Source organism: Camelus ferus, chromosome 27, assembly GCF_009834535.1.
Source record: "Camelus ferus isolate YT-003-E chromosome 27, BCGSAC_Cfer_1.0, whole genome shotgun sequence".
Classification (NCBI taxonomy): domain Eukaryota; kingdom Metazoa; phylum Chordata; class Mammalia; order Artiodactyla; family Camelidae; genus Camelus; species Camelus ferus.
The window spans coordinates 8,636,476-8,655,012 of record NC_045722.1 but is presented as its reverse complement, the minus strand read 5'-3'; the positions used below and the strand labels follow the sequence as shown (position 1 = coordinate 8,655,012).

The window sequence follows — 18,537 nt, the reverse complement described above, 5'->3', positions numbered from 1 at the left end:
ATTCTTGGCAATGATGTCATGACATCATCATCATTGTCATTACCACCACCACCATGGACAGCAACATCACAACCATAACCATCACCACTTTATTGTCATAGGTAACTAATCACCTGAGAGTAACAGTTAAGAGTGTGAGTCTTGGAGCCAAACAGACTTGTGTTCAAGTCCCAGTTCCCCAGTTCCTAGTTGCATACACTTGGACAAGTTGCTTAACCTTCTAAACCTCAATTTCTTTTTTCTGTAAAACAGTAACAATCATAGGACCTACTTCACAGTAAGAACAGAAGGTTTAAAAAAATGAATTGTTTGACACCAAAAGCACAGGCAACAAAAGAAAAAAAACAGATCAACTGGACAGCATCAAAATGAAAATATTCTGTGTCTCGATCAACGAAAGAGACAACAGAGTGAAAAGGCAATTCAAGGAATGGGAGAAAACATTTGCAAATCAGACTCTTATAATGCAACAACAAAAACAAACCATCCAATTAAAAAATGGGCAAAGGACTCAAACAGACATTTCTCCAAAGAAGATATATAAATGGGCAAAAGCACATGAAAAGATGCTCAACATAACTAATCATTAGGGTGATGCAAATCAAAACCACAATGAGATATCACTTCACACCCATTAGGATGGCTACTATCAAAATAACCTCAGAAAATTACAAGTATTGATAAGGATGCGGAGAAACTGAAACATTTCTGCACTGCTGGTGGGAATGTAAAATGGTGCAGTCACTACTGAAAACAGTATAACAATTGCTCAAAAAATTAAAAATGGAATTACCATATGATCCAGTAATTCTACTTCTGTGTATATAAAAGAATGGAAAGCAGGAACAGATGTTTGAACACCCACGTTCATAGTAGCATTATTCACAGTAGCCAAAAGGTGGAAGCAATTCAAGTGTCCATCAACAAATGAATGGATAAACAAAATATGTTATACATATACAATGGAATCTTACTCAGCCTTAAGAAAGAAGGAAATTCTAGCACACGCTACAACATGGATGAGCCTTAAGGACATTATGCTAAGTGAAATAACTCAGCCACAAAAGGACAAATACTGTATCTACATGAGGTATGCAGAGTAGTGGGGGAAACTAACTTCTGATATTTCTTGCTTTATGTAACCTTCCCTTCTGTAACCCCTGTATTCTCCTAGTCATTACCAGTCTGGATTGCAATTATTTCTATGTCAGTCTCCTATCAAGAGCGTAAGCTTCTGGAGGACAGGACTGTGTGCTAGGAGCTCACTTCTCCCTGTATGCTCCATGCCCAGCTCCAGACAGCCACATAATGGGGACCCACTGGAAGCATGGATGAGTTAACCTCTTCTATCTGCTAGTAGGAGCTCTGGGTCCCTATTTTCCTGTCCAAGAGCTTGTAGTCCAGCTGCAAGCACTTCCCTAAGCTAATGCCCATCACCTCCTCATCTAGGAGTTTGTCAGAGGACCTCTGCTGCAGATGCTTGGTACTGCAGACACGTGGAGTGGCTTCTTGGAAATTCGGGTTCACACTTGGTCAACAACGTCTCTATTTTCATAATTTCTCATTCCAATCTGAGTACTGGAATAGTGGGCCTGGGTAGAAGAGCATGTCCAGCAGGTGGTACCTGTGGGTCTGGATGTCGGCTAACAATGATGGGGACTGGACCCGGACTGCAGTGACTCAGGATCGCATAGACTTCATTGAGTGTCATGCAGTGCACTGGGGAATCGTTGATCTCCACAATCTCATCACCACACCTGCAAAGGCATCAGCAGGAAGCCATCAGCAAGCTCCTCAGTGCGGCATGTTCACGGCTGCCTCCCTAAGGTCCCACCCCTTCTTGGGCTGTGTAATCAGACCTAAAATTCACCGCAACAAGTAGATCTCCTCAGCCAGCTTCCTGACTGACTTAGCACACAGCCAACCAAGCAGCACATCGCACACCCCTCTGCTGCCAAAATGGGGACGCAGACCCAGAGTGGGGCAACGGTCACAAAAGTTGGTCGCTTTTTTCTGCTCTTTTCTGTTTAACTCAGCTCAGTCAAGATTGGGGGCATAGTTTAAGCCATTTAATGGATTAACCAATTAGCTACAATTGAACCAGTCATGTCCTCTCCTGGTCCTCAGCGTCCCCATGGGTAGGGTGGCAAAGTGGAAGGGTGGGCGGGATGGGCTGAAAGGTAAAGAAATCACTGGGCAAGGGAGCAGTTGAGGTTCTTGCAAAGAAAAAAGAAAGAAGGAGGGAAGGCGATGGGGTTGATTCTTGTTGTAAGATAGGAAATGGGTTATCGGCAACCCAAACAGAAAAAAATATGTGTGTGTATATACATATGGTAAAAAGATAAGATTGCATCAACACATAGAGGATTTGTACAATCTAGTCTCCTTGTTTGACTAAGGCAATCATTCCGACTCTGTGATCCTGTCCCAGGTAACAGCACAACAACTCGGCAAATCAGCTGTCACCCTCCTGCCTACGACAGCAGCAAACCCATCTCTAATCCAGAAGCTCCTTCAAGATACCATCCTAAGCAGGGCTTGTATATACTGTAGTTATAGGAAAACCTTTTAAAATATGGCCAAACTCTCCTGGTTTACTAAAACCTAAACCCAGTAGAGAAGACATACTTGAAGATACACTATGTGAGAGAAACACAGAGATATACAGCGTGTCAGATGCTATGTGAGAGAAGACACACCATATATAAATGCTGGAGTGAGAATAAAGGATTGTAATAAGTTAAACTGGAATGAAATGTTATTGCCAAATCCAGATCACTTATTAGAAATAAAATTTAGACTTTCACTTCTCTTAGAAGTTATTCACAAAAAAGATATACGTGGAATGCCTAAAAGTACTTTGTTTATGCCACCAAGAAACTGAGTTGATATCACTGATCTGCTTAGCAAGCTTCTTTTTCCCTACATACCACGCGGGTAAATCTCACCCAAGCTCCTATTTATGTTACTATACAGTCTGTTAGTTAACGACTGAATTAAAGTGTGTTCATTTCATGTTTTCCGTTTCAGACTGATATTCTCTGAGACAATGCCTCTTACACTGCAGTGACCATACATATCCCCAGGGATCTAGTTAAAAGCAGATTCTGATTCAGTGGGTCAGGGGAGGGCCCTGAGATTCTGCATTTCTAAGGAACTCCCAAGTGATTGCAATGCCACTGGTCCAGGAACCACACTTAGAGGAACAAGGCTGTGAGCCGTGCCTGGATCATTCTAAATGTCTCAGCTCCAAATCAGTCTCCTGACACTCTAAGGGATTCCTTCCCTCTGTTGTAAATCAGGGGTCTTTTCAAAAACAGAAATCAGAACATACCGGAGCCGTCCATCCAGATGCGCCACAGATCCTGGAGAGAGGGTATGAACGAAGATGCCGGAGATGCACTGGAAATAGGGGACGCTGCACAGGCCGATCCCCAGCCCAACGCCAGCCTCTGGAAGGCAGAACGGGATGCGGTGGGGGGACTTGTGACTGAGCTTTCCCACGTGTGCACTAGTCTACACGATGCCCAAACACGGTCCTGGGTTAGTGGGTGCCCCCTATTTACTAAGACATTCTTTCCACCCATGTTGATGAAGCATCCACGTGAGTAGCAGGCTTTCCTAGTCTAGGGTCAGTAACGGTGACCCAGGCAGATTAAGGATGCTAAGGTCAAGTAGGGAAAGAAAAGGAAGGAAGGGAGGGAGAGATGGAGGGACTGAGGGAAGGAAGATGTCAGGAGTGGTAAGTATGATGCAGAGAATTAATGGGGAATGCACTAGAACACAACAGGATGGCCACTTCAGAGCCCAGAGTGGACAGTATTTAAGCTAAAATACAAAACAAATAAACCAGGGATGTGGTGATGGGGGCAGTTCATTCCCAAAAGAGGAAAGAGCCAATGCAAAGGCCCAAGGTAAGAAGAAGCATGTATGTTGTGTGGGACGGAAAAGGAGGCCAGTGTGGCAAGAATGTAGCCAGTCATGGGGACAGTAGTACGAGATGATTTAGGAGAAGGAGGCAAGGGTCAGCTTAAACAGGACCTTGTCAACAAGGATGTATCAGGTGAAAGGATGCTATTCTGTACTGAGAAGGGATGCCATCAGAGTGCTGAACAGGAAATGACAATGATCCAACCTCTATTTTTACAAATAGGGCTGGCTTCTGGGAAAAGAACTACAAGGGATCAAAAATGGGAACACAGATGGGGTAGGAGGGTGCAGCTCAGTGATAGAGTGTGTGCTTGGTGTGTATGAGGCCCTGGGTTCAATCCCCAGTGCCTCCGTTAAGGAAAAAACAAAAATAAAATATAAACACAAGGCATCTTTAAATAAACAAATAAACACAAGGCATCTTTAAAAAATGGGAACAAGGAGAAAAGTTAAGAGGCAATTTTTGACCCAGCAGGTGGCTTCAACTTTACCACTAGTGAAGACGCAGAGATGGATATACATGGAATGTACCTGGAAGACAGACTTGCTAGTGGACTAACTATGGAGATTTCATTGATAAAAATTAAGATAACTTGGAGTTTTGTTTTTTGTTTTTTGTTTTTTTTTGGCTTTAAGAACTCAGAGACTTTTTGGCTGGAATAACTGGGTGGATGACAGTGTGATTTACCAAAACAGGAAGACTGTGGAGGACCAGAATCATGAAGATGGTGACGAGATGTCTGGTTTTGCCCATGTCACTCTTGAGATGCCTATGAAATATCCAAGCGGACATGTAGAGTAGATAGTTGGGTAGATGAATCTGGAACCCAGCAGGGAAGGCAGGGCAGAAGCTTACAGTTTGAAAGTATCAGCATGGAAGTAGTGTTAGGGTCATGGGCTGAATGGGTCCCCCAGAGTGTGTGGGAGAGGTGGGGTCTGGGGTTTGCCTAGCATTGAAAGGACAGGAGAATGAGGGGCAGCCAGGAGGAAGGACCAGATGGCATGGCCTGGGAATAGGACAAAGACCTTCTTATGGTTTGCATCTGGCGATGACGATTTACAGAGCACATTCAGGAAGTTCATGAATGTTTTCGCCTTCCGATACTGGTCCTGCCAGCAGTCCCATGCGGGTTGCCAGGGCAACTGTTAGCAACCCTATTTGACAGACGCATAATTTGGGTTGTGACGTGGCCCACAAACAAAGGTCAGAGCCGTTTCCAGAGCCCAGGTTTCCTGATCAGAGTGAGAGTTCTTCAGCCTAGTGGGCATCAGAATTGTCACAGGAACTTATATAAATTGGAGATTCGCGGGCCTCACCCCTAACACTGCGGAAGCACGATTTCTGGGGGTAGAGATTAAGACGCTGTGTTACACACGGCAATCAAACAAAAACCCTGCCTAACGTATTTCTGATGCCGCTGATGAGAGGAAACACCACCCGAGACCAGGGCTCTGCCCAGTGGCCCACGGAGCCCAGTAAGGAGAGGAAGAGCCGTGATTCAGCCCCTCCGCCCCGTGCCTGCTCAGGGGACTCACGGCGGGAGCCCTGGGTACAGCTGGTGGCAGGTGCCAGCACACACCTGGAGGGGCCTGGTACTTGTGCCAAGCACCATGCCAGGCTTGGAGGCACGGGGATGTCTAACCCTCAGGTTGCCTGCAGTCCAGCAGGGAGCCAAGAAATGCAGGAGACAAAGCTCCACGCAAGGAATTAATTATACACCCTCTTCATTCACTTCTACGACGTATCTCAAATCCCTCCACCCCTCTCCACCTCCACCTCTCCATCCTCTCTGACCCAGTGGCTGCAACTGGTTCCCAAGCCTCCCGTTTTGTCACACGTAGGCCATTCCCTACAGGGAAAGCTGGGAGGGATTTTTTTAAAGCATATGCTGATCGTGTCACTCCCCTTCTCAGGAATCCTTAAAGGGCTTCCAACTGCGATTAGAAGAGAACTGCGCTGTAAAGTCCCACCTGGTCTGTCCCTCTGCCTCCGCCAAGTGCTCCAACATCACTTCCCACCCTGCCCACCTCACTGCAGCCACACCCGCCTTCCCTGCGCCCCCAGAATCTGTTCTGGCCCCTCCGCGGGAGCCCAGCCGCGTGCTAGCTGCCTCTTCCTCCTCCAGGACACGGCAGAGAGGGCCTGCCGGGCCCCCTGCAGCCCCCGGGGCTGGCGAAGGGACTGGATGTCGATCCCAGATGTCTGAGCTTGAGAGAACCTCGATCCTCCGCCGCCGCAAGTAAGGAAAAGAGTCCCAGAGGGGACGTCGTGACCTGCTCAAGATCTCCCAGCAGATTAGATGTAGAGCTATAACTGTGTGTGTGTGTGTGTGTGCGCGTGTGTGTGTGTGTGGCCCGGTCAGAGGGTGGGGGAGGCTGGGGGGAGGTCCCCCCGGGAGGCAGCGCCCCTACCTTTCTGCAGAGACACCTCTACCATGACTCTGTAGCTGGGCTTGGCGGTGCCGGCCGCAGCTTCCGGGCTGTCCAGAACCAAGGGGCCGCAGTCCTTGGTGACACACGTGCTGGAGCTCAGGGAGCGGCACAGCGGCGGGGACAGGTGGCTGCCCAGGGACGGGGGCGCCGTCAGGCGGGTTCTCACCGTGAGGGTCAGGAGCCCCTTTTTGGCTTGCTGAAAGGAAAGAGGGGGCTACAGCCTTCTGCAGCAGCGCAGCGGGACGTGAAGAAAATTGGCCTTTGTGAATAGCAGGAGAAGACTTTAAGGAAATGCAGCCGTGTGTGTGTGTGTGTGTGTGTGTGTAAATGTCTGTATACACATATATAACATATATTTGCATGTATGTATGCAGATATGACATCCCTTTATATGACATAGATACATGCCAGAGTCTTGAATTGAACTCAACAGAGCCTCAAAATGTCTTTTAGTGATTGTCTTAAAAACTTCAAATAGATTGTAATACAAATACCCAGAATAGTTTAAAACAGTTCTATAAACCTTAGATAGTTTGACACATCTCCCGGCAAGGGTCCTGATGACACTATTATTTTCTGAGTAAGGTCTTTTTTTTTTTAAACACTGTGTCAAGATCGGCATCAGCTGGGTGACCCTGGCAAGGATCCCATGTTTTGAATTTGTCAGTTTGAAGGAAGGGGGAGTGAATGCTGGGAGCTCGGGTCCCTTGTGAAGGCCCCAGAGTTTGGCCCTATATTGATAACAAAGGGTCACCTTGAACTTTTGCAAAGCATCCTGATGTGTGAGTCCAGCCATTGATTCACCGTTGAGTTCCAGGATTTCATCACCTATCAGGACAGGGAGAAACCGTAGCTGAGAAGAGTGTTGCCCAAACAGGGGCCCTTCTCCCTACCTTGAACTCCGGTGTCCCCCCCCCGCCCCGCTTTCTGTGCCACGCACGAAGCCCTGGAAAGAACATTTTCTCACTCAGGGCTCTCCCCCAGGGAAGCAGACAGGGCTGCAGTGCTGGGCCTTCTCCGGTGTCTCTTATCTTCCGTAGAGACATGCAGGGTCCTCAGCCAGGCACACAAGGCCTGGCCTGATGGGCTCCCTGCCCATCTCTTGGCTTCACCTCTTTCCCTCCTGCCTCCATGCCCCTCCCACCACTCACTCCCCTGGACCATTTCCGGATGCGATACACCGGCCTTCCCCACCATGGTCTACGCAGCTACACGCTTCTAGTTCCACCTTGTTTCCGTGCCACCTTCTCAACGCACAGGTACGTCTCCCACCTTCCTCACCTACCACGTCTTGATCGCTCAGTCTGCTGCCTCCGTACCTCATGGCACAAGCGTCTACCTGGTGGTAACCCGTGACCTGTGACCCCTAGGCTGCCAGCTCCCCAGGACGGGGCTTTGTTATATCAGGTGCTGGATCCCCAGGGCCAATTCTGGGTGAGGCCTCCCAAGTGCTCAGTAAATGTGGCTTGCATGTCATGTTTCCAGACTGCAATGTGGGCCCCATTTTGCGGAAGAAGAAAGTGAGCTCAGGGAAGTCCAGTCATTTGGCAAAAAGAGTTAGAGCGTGGGTCTTTTTACTCCAAGTCTTATCTTCACAACACTACACACCTAATAGAATAATTTTCTTCTGAATCCAGAAATCCATTCTTCTGTGGAGGGAAAACCACCTTCTCCCTTTCATTCGATCCATTCAGTACACAAGCCAGGAGCCCCTCCTCTGTATTCCACGCTGTGCGGGAGGTTCTGGGGCCAGTGTCATTTTTGCCCTGGGTTTCTGGTCTCATTGCTGATGGCGAATCCGCTGCCACCTCATTATGGTCCCATTGAAGAGACTCCATCTTTTTTCTCAGGCTGTTTTTAATACATTTTTTCCTTTGTCTCTGATAGTCTGAAGTTTCACTCTGAAGCGTCAGGGTGCTTCCTCGTACTGAAGTTCACGCCTTAAGATAACTCTGGAAAATTCTTAGCCACGACCTCATTGATATGGCTTCCCCTCCTTCACTCTCTTCTTTCTTTCTAGTTCTTATTCGATTATTTCGGACCTTCTCAACCTAGTCTCCATGTTTCTCCAGGACTCATCTTTTGCTTCTCTAGTGCCCTATGTGGCCCTGCTGGATAATTTCCAGTTCACAGGATTCTCCTGACACCTGCATTTAGTCTGCTGTTTAACCCATCCGTTGAGGTTTTGTTTTTTTTTTTTTTCAATTTCAATGACTTTGCTTTTTTTTTAATTTCTAAAAGGTACTTTCAAATCCATCTATTTTTTCATTGTGTCCTATTCTTTCCTTGTTGTTTTTATATTCCTTCTTGTATCTTTTAAAAGATCTTATACATTGAGAAATGATCACAGTAAGTCTAGTTAATCTTAGTCACCACACATAGTTACAAGTTTTTTTTCTTGTGATGAGAACTCTTAAGATCTACTCTCTTAGCAACTTTCGAACATAACAATACAGTATTATTAACTGTAGTTACCATGCTAACATTATATCCCCACGACATATATTTTATATCTGGAGGTTTAAACCTTTTGACCGCCTTCACCTATGTTGCTCGCCCCTGCCCCCTGCCTCTCGCAACCACCAATCTGTTCTCTGTTATCTATGAGATGCAGGGGCGGGGGGAGGGGGGCCATGTTTTAAATTCCACATATAAGTGAGATCATGTAGTATTTGTTTTTCTCTGTCTGACTTATCTCACTTAGCATAATGCCCTCAGGGTCCATCCATGCTGTTCTAAATGGCAGGGTTTCATTCCTCCTTATGGCTGAACAACTGTAATCTTTATTTTCAACTCATTTTCTATGGGAGCTTGTTTTTCTGTAGAATTCCCATACCCCTCAGGTTGCTGCCGAACAATTTTTCCTTTATTTCCAATGGGCATCCAGGGTTGTCACTGGCTCAGAACTAGTTTTAACAGTAGCTCCTCAGCCTGGGAAGTCCTGAGCTCCCTTCTCTTAAAGGTGGTGTCTTTTCTCCAGCCAAGAGCCACGGACAAAGTGAAGTTTCCTCCTTGCTTCTCTTGGCCTGCTGGCCTTTCCCGACAGCAGCTCTGCAGCATGAGGGCTCTCTGCAGGTTCTCAGAGGTGGCCGGGGGCCAAGGCCACCTCTCTTGCCCCTGTGTGGGCATTCGAATCCCGGCCCCTGGGCCGTAGGCCCTGTGAGCAGCTCCAGGTGCTACTGTATCCTCACCTCCTGAGAATGTCACACTTAGAGTTACAGTTGTTTCTTTCCTAGAAGCTGGGCATTTCCATGTCTTTCTTTTCAGTTCAGATATGCCATTTTATCCAACATGTCTGTGTTGACAATAAAGGGGTGAGAAAAATATTCCCATCAGCTTAATCTAATGTTCAGTTGCTAAAACTAGAGGAGAGAAATGAAAGGATCAGTCCTTTTCCTCACATGATTCAAAGTTGAGGAGTAAAAACGGACAAATTAAAAACTCATCAAAGTACAGCTAAATGCTGGAGGAAGCCTCTACCCAGAACACACGTGAGAAACACCCGTTCTTAATCACACAAGAGGCTGCACTTTCAGTCTTCAAGTTAGGAGAACGTCCAGCCCAGCGGGGCCACGGGAGCCCAACTCCAGGCTCTGGGAGAGTCTTTATCCTTCCTTAGCCATATCTGGTGGAAGCTGACCAGCCTTGGTTTTTCCAAATAAATCTTACACAATCACTTTTTTTTTGGAAGGGGCATACAAATGAAAAATTATCAGCTTTGATCTGGACACCAAATTTTTGTTGCAACTGATATATTCCTCGTGAACTCAAGGACGGATTCTAAAACTTCACTTTGGAAAGAAGTTACAAAAGGCAATTTGGTCAATTATTCGAGGCTAGAATCAAGGATTGCAAAATAGCTGAGTGTCTTTTCACTGACTTTTTACGACGGCTATTAACTAAGCGAAACAAACATCCAGAAAAAAAAAAAAAAGAAGGAAGCTTGGCTTGGGCAGGCTTCTCTCTGCTTGCCACTTCAACTCCTCCTCCACCTTTTATTAAAACAGAGAAATACAGGAGATAATAAAGCAGACGGGACACAGTCTCAAGGCTCTGATCCCCCTTTCCTTCCTTCCTCTCAATGGCTCCACTGCGAGCCTCTGGATTTAGCTATTCCCGGCAAGCCGTGCCTCAGCCCCCTTCTCTCTCCTCTCTTCCCTGCCTCCTTCATCCACTCTATAACTTCAGCTATAACCCTAAAATCTACATTTAACCCTTGCTCCCTTCCCGAGCTGGGACCCAAATTTTCATTCACCTGCTGGACAGCTCCACCTAGTGGTCACCTGGATACCTCACTCCACTCCGCTGTAAAAACCTTAATAGCCTCGTTGGCCTTCCTTTTCCTCCTCTTCCTCCACCTACTGTTTTATGTAATTCATCTTTCTCTAGTTTACTGAGAACAGAAACCTTCACGAGTTCTCTGACCCACCCATCAGGTGCCACTTCCAGAGGCTGCTGCTCCTCCCATTGGCACTTTCTCCTCCCGGGGTTCTTATCTCAGGGCAGACACTTAAGAGCTGGGGCCTGGCTCTCACAGCCGCCTCTGAACTGGTTTCACTGCTTCTGGTGTCTTGCCAGCCCACTTCATCTCACACTCAGCTTCCTGAATCATCTAAAAACCCCGGTCGTAGCTGGTCCCTCCCAAATTATAAAAACCTTCGAACGCTCCCCACTGCCCATACAATAAAATCCATATGCATAATCCTGCATAATGTTAGAGTTGGCAAACTTCTTCTATAAAGCGCCAGAGAGTAAATATTTTAAGCTTTGCGGGCCATCTGCTCTTGGTTGAGACTACTCAGCACCGCACCAAAGCAGCTGGAGACCAGCGGTGAACGAGTGAGCGTGGCTGGGTCCCAGCAGAGCTTTTCTGCGGAGGCGGAAATTTGAATTTAATTTCCACAAAGGAGTCAAACATTCTTTTGACTGTTTCCAGCCATTTAAGAAACATAAAAACTGTCCTTCGTTCTTTATAAAAATAGCCAGTGGGCCAGACGTGGGCTTTTTTGTTTGTTTGGTTTTGGTTTTTGTTTTTGTGGTTTGCCAACCCTGCCCTAAACAAGTTAGGTTATTAAAGGTAGGCAGGCTCCCAGTGTAGTTTACAGAAAATGGCTGGACAGAAAAGAGTAAGAAAGCCGTGAAATCACTCCTCTTCAAAGATCTGTGTGTGTGTGTGTGTGTGTGTGTGTGTGTGTGTGTGTGTCTGTGTGTGTATGTGTCCCAGGGTCACACCTGCAGTGTCTTCCCTCTGCTCTTCGACTGCCTGCCCCCCAATTCTGCCTCCTGGTTAGAACCCAGAGGTCTCCACAGGCCAGTCCTATTGCCCGATAACCCACATGTGACTGTAGGGTGGAACTGGGGGCGGGGAGAAGACCCTGCCCCTCCAGAACCAGGAGGCAGCGATGGGCACTCAGGGAGGCATCTCAGCTCCCTGGGCCCCCTCCTCTCTGGACAGCCCTCCCCTGAGGATATGAAAGAGCTGAAGGGAGACAGTTGATGGGAGGAGGGTGGGCAGATGGGGAGGGACGGCAGCCCCGCGGACCATGAGCCCCACAAAAAAAGGGATCCCGTCTGATCTCCTCTGTGTTCCCAGAGCCCAGAACGCAGTGGCTCACAGAGAATGTTCACCCAGCTCGTTAGAGGCATTGGGGCCGGCTCCCCCATGGTCGCGGGTCAGGGAGGGCAGGGAAAATGAAGAAAGGGGATGTTGATGGATGCCAGCAACTGGGAGGGGCCTGGACGAGAAAGGAGAAGGCAGCAGTGGGAATAGGGGTGGGGGCAGACAGATGCCTCCATCTTCTGCCACAAGAGCGGGACCGAGTGTGCAAACAACCAGCCAACGAACGTGCCAGTCATGATGGGGCCATTGGTGTGACATGCCCCGGTGCTTGCAGACCCCCAAATCCATGCAAGCTGGGTTCTGAGGGCTCAAGACACATTTTTCCTTCCCAGTAGCTTCGACTGGCCAGCAATTCTGCTTTTGATTCCTCAAACGTTGCCTAGCAGAGGCCGGGAAACTCACCTTCTTGTAGCCTTCCGTCTGCGGCCGCTGCTCCCCCTGCAAAGATGGTTTTGACGTAAATTCCAATGGGCCCATAAATGCTGTCCTTTCCGCCAACAATGCTGAAGCCCAGGCCCTGGGAAAGAGGGGAGAGGGAGGTCGTCAGATTTCGGAGGTTCCATGCTCCTCACTGGGCTGCTGTTTCCTAAGGCTCCTCCCCAGCCTTGAACAAGGGACTCAGGGAGGACAGAGGTGTCTTTGGTCCCAGAGATCTCAGGACCTAAGGAACGGGAAGGTGGTGACTTTCAGGCCAGACTGGGCTGGGTGGTGTCTGGAGTTTTGCATGAGTCTGAGGTTCCCCACACAGAGGGCGTCTGGATGGAGGTGGAGATGAGCGCCCAGGCTCCGCCCCTCTGACTGCTAATTCTGGGCAGATCACTTCCTGTCTCTGAGCTTCAATTCATCCCCTTGTAAAATGATGTTGATATCACCTGACTCACAGGGTTGTGTCTGAATACTGAGCGAGACACCTAGCAACCACGACTAACCCATCAACTGCAGTAATAATGAGAGCAGTGCCAGGGGAAGTGGCACCCCGTCTCCTACCACAGGCTGTTCACTCCCCTTCTGTTCCGCCCCCCATCCCGCCTCTCCCTTTGCGTGGACATCACTCCAGCCCAGCCCGGCGCTCTCCCTCCTGCCCCTGCACTACCCCCGTCTCCCTCCACTAGGTCAGGAGCAGCCAGGCGGCAGCAGGGAGGAGGCCAGAGGCAGGGGACACAAGTGAAAGATGTGAGTGGGGTCTACTGACCGCAGGAAGAGAAATGAGGGCGGGATGGCTTCGCCTGCAGACCTGCAGAGAGTTAGGAGAACCAACTGGGCGGACCCCGCGAGCAGCGAAGGAAGGGCACACAGCCTGCTCTATTTTGCTGACAACTGGGGAGCTCCCTGCTTCCCAAGGAGGCTTAGCTCAGGTGGCGATGACCTCCTGTCTAGGCTGTGAGCTCCCCGAATTCAGTGAACGCATCTTATTTGTCAGTGTCTGGCCTCTACAAGGTGCTCAAGAAACACACGTTGTGGGTGGAGGGTAGAGCGGGTGCTTATCTAGCATGCATGAGGTCCTGGTTCAATCCCCAGCACCTCCAGTGAAAAAAAGAAAAGAAAAAGAAACACATGTTGTGGAGTAAAGGCATGAAGGCCAGTTGGAGGCCGGGCCTTTGGGTCCACCTCGCAAGCATGCCAGGGAGTGGTCAGCAGTGGTCAGCAGCCTGGCCCCCAGGGAAGACCCCTCCAAGGGATGGCCACCATGTAACAGCACCACTGCTCATGGCGATTTCGCTGAGGCCAGCAGCTGCTCAGAGCTGGGTACGTGCGTCACCCCTGCACCACAGAGATGGCAGGTCGGCGTCTTCAAGGCCCCACAGGGAACCAGGGGAGCAGGGGCCAGACAGGAAAGCTGTGTGGACAAGGAGCTGTCCTGAGCTTCTGATGAAGGTGGTGGGTGTTCCAGGAGGGGAGAGACGAACGGTGTCCTGGAGTAGCACAAGGGTAGGACAAATGAGAGGACTGGGGCAGGCAGCTTCTGGGCTCCTGAGCGGCCCCCAGGCTTCTTTCACCAGCCCTGGTGAGGCAGGGTGGTGTCGTGGTTAAGAACAAGCTCCAGGGTCAGACAGTCTTCATTCAGCTGCTCACTAACCAGGCGCCCCTGGGCAAGTCCTGTGACTCCCCGACCCTCAGTCTCCCAGGCTATTAAAGGGCGATACTGATAGGGGTTTGTGAGGATTGAAGGAATGATCCCTGCAAGGCCCTCAGCACAAGGCCGGGCTTGGCAAGCTGGTTTTATTGTTAGATTTTGGCTCCGTCTCAAGCACTCGTGGGTCGTTCTAGCTCTGCGTCCTCCTCCTCCTCCTGAACCCAACGCTGGCCTCACTCCTACTTGTCATCCCTGCCAGCGAGGAGGTCTAGGTGTGTAGGTTGTTATCAGGCGGGTGGTGGGAGGCCTGACTTATTTCCAAATCCACTCCCCCCACCCCAGGCTCCCGACACCAAATAGCTGGCTGCTTTCCATCTCGGCCAGCTCAGTCTGCCCTGGGACACATGTGCCCAGAAGTCTATTTATTGAGTATACAATCTCCACACACCAAGATAACTTACACCATTTCTGATCATCTTTGCACGTTGGTGCCCTTTTCCATATTGCCCTCCTTTGAGCATTGCAGACCATCTAGAAGTCAACCACGTTAAAAATGCTTCTCCCAAAATTCAAGGCCAGGTGAGGGGAAAGCACCTGTGATTTACTATCAGAAAGAGGGGCCCTCGCAGAAGAGTCAGCATTGGAGACGTCAGGCCCTTGTGATCAGAGGAACAGTCATCTCAGCACTCCTCACTTCTGTCCCCCCGTTTACCTCTGCTGAGCTCTCAGGGGACAGAAGGAATGTGTGTGTGCGTGTCTGTGAGAGAGACAGACAGAGACTGACTCCAGATGTGTGGGGGCCCTGCCTCCGGGAAGAGCATAAACAGTGCTTAGATCTTCCCTCCCAGCCCAAAGATCACACGAGGTGGGAAAAAACCTCCCCTTCCATTATTTAAGCATCCCGGTCCCTTGGGCTGGTCTGAGAACTCCGCAGCAGCCGCCCGTGTCCACCCCCGAAGTTCCTGTGCGTGCAGGTCAGCTCCACGCCCGGGGCAGCGCGGGCTGCAGGCAGCACAAAGGAACACTTGGGGTGTCCCACCACCACTGCTGCTTCTGTTCCCCCTCGCAAAATTTCTCCATTGTGGGGCAGAAATCAGTCCGAATGCGTGAATTTTGGAGAGACATATGGACTGAATGTTTGTGTCCCCCCCGAAATGAATATTTGAGGGGGAGACTTCAGAAGGGGACTAGATCATAAAGGTGGAGCCCTCATGAAGGGGGGAGGGGGCAAGAGAGGGGTAGGAGATTACAAGGCACAAACTAGTATGTATAAAATAAATAAGCTAAGAGGGCACATGGTGCAGCACAGGAAACGTAGCAAATATTTTATAATAACTATAAATAGAACATAACCTTTAAAAACTGTGGATCACTGTGTTGTACAACTGGAACTTACATAATTGTATATCAACAATACCTTCAATAAAAAACAAATAAAATAAGACAAAATGAAAGCAAAAAGAAAAGAAATGCTCATTTGTTTACATATGCACTTGCTTGGTTTACAAAATATGTTTACTCTAGAGAAAAATGCTACCTTGGTCAAAAAAAAAAAGGGAATGAGCCCTCATGAATAGGATTATGCCTTTGTAACAGATCCCAGAGAGCTCCCCTGCCCCTTCCGCCATGGGAGGACACAGAGAAGGAGGCACCTGTAAATCAGGGAAGGGGTCCTCAACGTACGTGGAATCTGCCGGCCCCGAAAACTTGGAGCAGCTTGGCTCCCGGGAAGAACCCTCCAGGTGACAGCAGGGGTTCTCCAACCTCCAGAACCAGGAGAAATAAATGTCTGTTGTTCAAGCCTCACCGTCTATTGGTACTTTTGTTAATGACAGCCTGAACTAAGACACTATGCAGATGATGTGAATTTAATCATCAGGTGAAAACATCATGCCAGGAACAAACTGGGGAGCACTTATCCTAGCATGACCTGCACAGCGCGGAGCAAGCCCACTCGTCGCCCTCTGTGTCCCCACCAGGCAAACTGACACTCATATACTGAGCTGGAATCACCATGTCCCTGTCCATCCTTCCTTCCCTTGACACGACAACTCCTCAGGAACCAATGCCGAGCCAGTCATTTCTGCTGGCAGCTGTCCTGGCTCACCTTGGCCTGGCCCTTCATCAGCACGATGTTGGAGATGACGGACGCCTGGAGGCCCCCAGACGGCTGCACGAGCTGAGCTGTGCTGAGCGACCGCGTTGGCCTCGATGTGCCCTGCAACGAGGGACCGGTGGGGGAGAGGATGGGTCAGCAGGACGGCAGCACCCACTGCACAAGGAAGGGGAGACCCAGCCAAGGGGAGGATCCAAATCCCCTCTCTCTGAGGGCCACAGCGTCATGGCTGGAGTGTGGGTAATGGGGGGGGGGCATCTGGTGGAGAGGGGCTGTTTCTGATGGTCCCAGGTGCCAGCTTGCTGAACCCAGTCTCCCTGCAGACCAGTAGTCAGAGGCTCACTAAGGCTTGTCAAGGGAGTGGATCCCGGGTCATTGTCACAGACCATGCTGCCCCAGGACAGTGAGTCCCACTACCAGAGTCCCAAGCAAAGGCTGGGAGGCCAGCTGTCGAGAATGCCCTCAACAGGATTCAAGACACGTTCACTGAGCCCCCATTTTGTGCCAGGCACAGGGCGGTGGATAGAGGGGCAGGAACCCAAAGACGTGAAAACTCAGAACACAGATTCTGGGGGAGGCAGCCAGGTGGCTCAGCGCTCACAGAGAAGTAAAGTGTGCCTGAGACACATCTGGCGCACAGGACGCAGCCCCGGGGAGGGAAGACAGCGCTTGCTGGTGACATCTTAGACCTGGGAGCCCCACTGCCTGGGTTGTCTCCTGGCTCTGCCAACGATCAGCTGGCAGAGTGACTCAGCCCCTCCGTGCATCTGTAAAGTCACCTGTCACTTCGGAAGTCACATCTTTTTCTATCACTGGAACAACTATGCTTCCCATTTCCGAACGAAAAGCGTAACAGCTCAAGGAAGGGGAGGGAGGAGAGAAACGAGGTTTTCAAGCATCTGTGCTGTACCGCGTGGGGAGACTCAAACATCATGTGACTGCGGAGCCTGCCCTGGGAGGGCCCAGAGTCTGCAGGGGAGACAGATGCCGACATAAGTCGTGACACCAACGAGGCGCGCTGGGTGGGCCTGTGAGAGGGGAACAGACAGTCTCAATGGGCACACGAAAAGCGTAAGGGTCGTGCAGCTGGAGAAGTCGGGAGAGCTTCCAGCAGAAGCTGCGTTAGGAGGGTTTTTAAAGGCTGGGGTGGGGTTTGTAGAGCTGGAGATGAGAGGCAGAGGGGCAGGGTGCCACCGGCAGAGGGCGCCGTGTGACCACAGGTGGCAGCGTGAGGCGCTTTGCCTGCACTGTGCCTGGCGGGGGCTGGCGGGGGTGACACGTGCGGGGACTCCGTGCTTCATGCCTGCTAGCGCCCAGTCTGCACCCTGATGTCCCAGGGTGGGCAGGGCACTGACTGGGGAGCCACCCAGGGCTCAGTTCAAATGCTGGCCCCTTAGGGTTTCAAGCTGTATGAACTCAGACAGCAACCCCCTTGCCAAGCCCCCGTTTCCCCGCTGTAACGTGGAGCTAACATTACATTCCTTTCTAAGCTTAAGAATTAGAGGCAATATATGTAAAGCAAGTCACCGTCACAGCGGCTTTAGCACAGGCTGTAGAACCCTGAAGATCCGAAGGCAAGTCCCGGCGCCGTCTTGGATTAGCAGTGTGAGCTCGCACACCCGCCTTAAGGTGTGCCCACTTCCCTCGCCCACCTCCCAGGGTCACTGTGCAGGTGAAACGAAGGGGTCCCCACAAAGCCTCAGCGCAGGGTCTGCACGTGTGGAACGTTCTCTGCTTATGAGCTGCTAACAGTATCAAAGCAGCAGGGGCTGTAAGCGCCTGGTGCCCCCGGGCCACTCAAGAGGGGACCATTCCTAAAGTGGTTTTTTGCTTGGAGAGGCCCTCCCCCACAAGGCCACACCTCCCTCCTCTCCGGGGTCCCTTCATTCTTACCACAGCCCTTCCAGCCGGACAGTCCAGTTGCTGAGAGAGAGACTTCCTGTTGCTGCAGAGGGAATAAGGCTGCCTGTCTGTGGAGGCTGCGGGTCTCTTGCTCGCTGGGAAGTCAGTCTCTCCTGTGCTGTAGGGGTTAACACCTAAGCCAGGCGAGGGGAAAGGGGGAAGTCATCTGTGCTCTCAAGGAGTCAAGTGAGACCATCAGACCCCTCTGACTGCCAGCCCTCCTTAGCCAGGGGCCAGAGTGACCCTGAACCATGGAGTGCCCGGGGCCAGGAGCACAATGGGGAGAGGGTTCCAGGAGGAGGTGGGCGGCATCCTCGTTACCTCCACACATGCTGTCTGCACCACAGGGTACAGGCAGGACTATCACCTCCATTTCACCCCAATTCAACTCAACGAGAGTTGACAGACATCTCCTATGGGTCCAGCAGTGGGCTGGGCTCTCAGGAAACCACAGTGCTCAGT

General features: G+C 50.3%; 1 protein-coding gene across 1 annotated transcript in view; it reads right to left on the bottom strand.

Annotated features, from left to right (window-relative positions):
- The window catches only part of IL16 (interleukin 16), a 95,678-nt gene that overhangs the window by 20,509 nt on the left and 56,632 nt on the right, over positions 1 to 18,537 (bottom strand). The window contains 7 exon segments of the mRNA XM_014563393.2: positions 1,625 to 1,757; positions 3,335 to 3,452; positions 6,343 to 6,559; positions 7,118 to 7,191; positions 12,386 to 12,500; positions 16,165 to 16,275; positions 18,067 to 18,209. Coding sequence (XP_014418879.2) covers positions 1,625 to 1,757; positions 3,335 to 3,452; positions 6,343 to 6,559; positions 7,118 to 7,191; positions 12,386 to 12,500; positions 16,165 to 16,275; positions 18,067 to 18,209 — 911 coding nt within the window.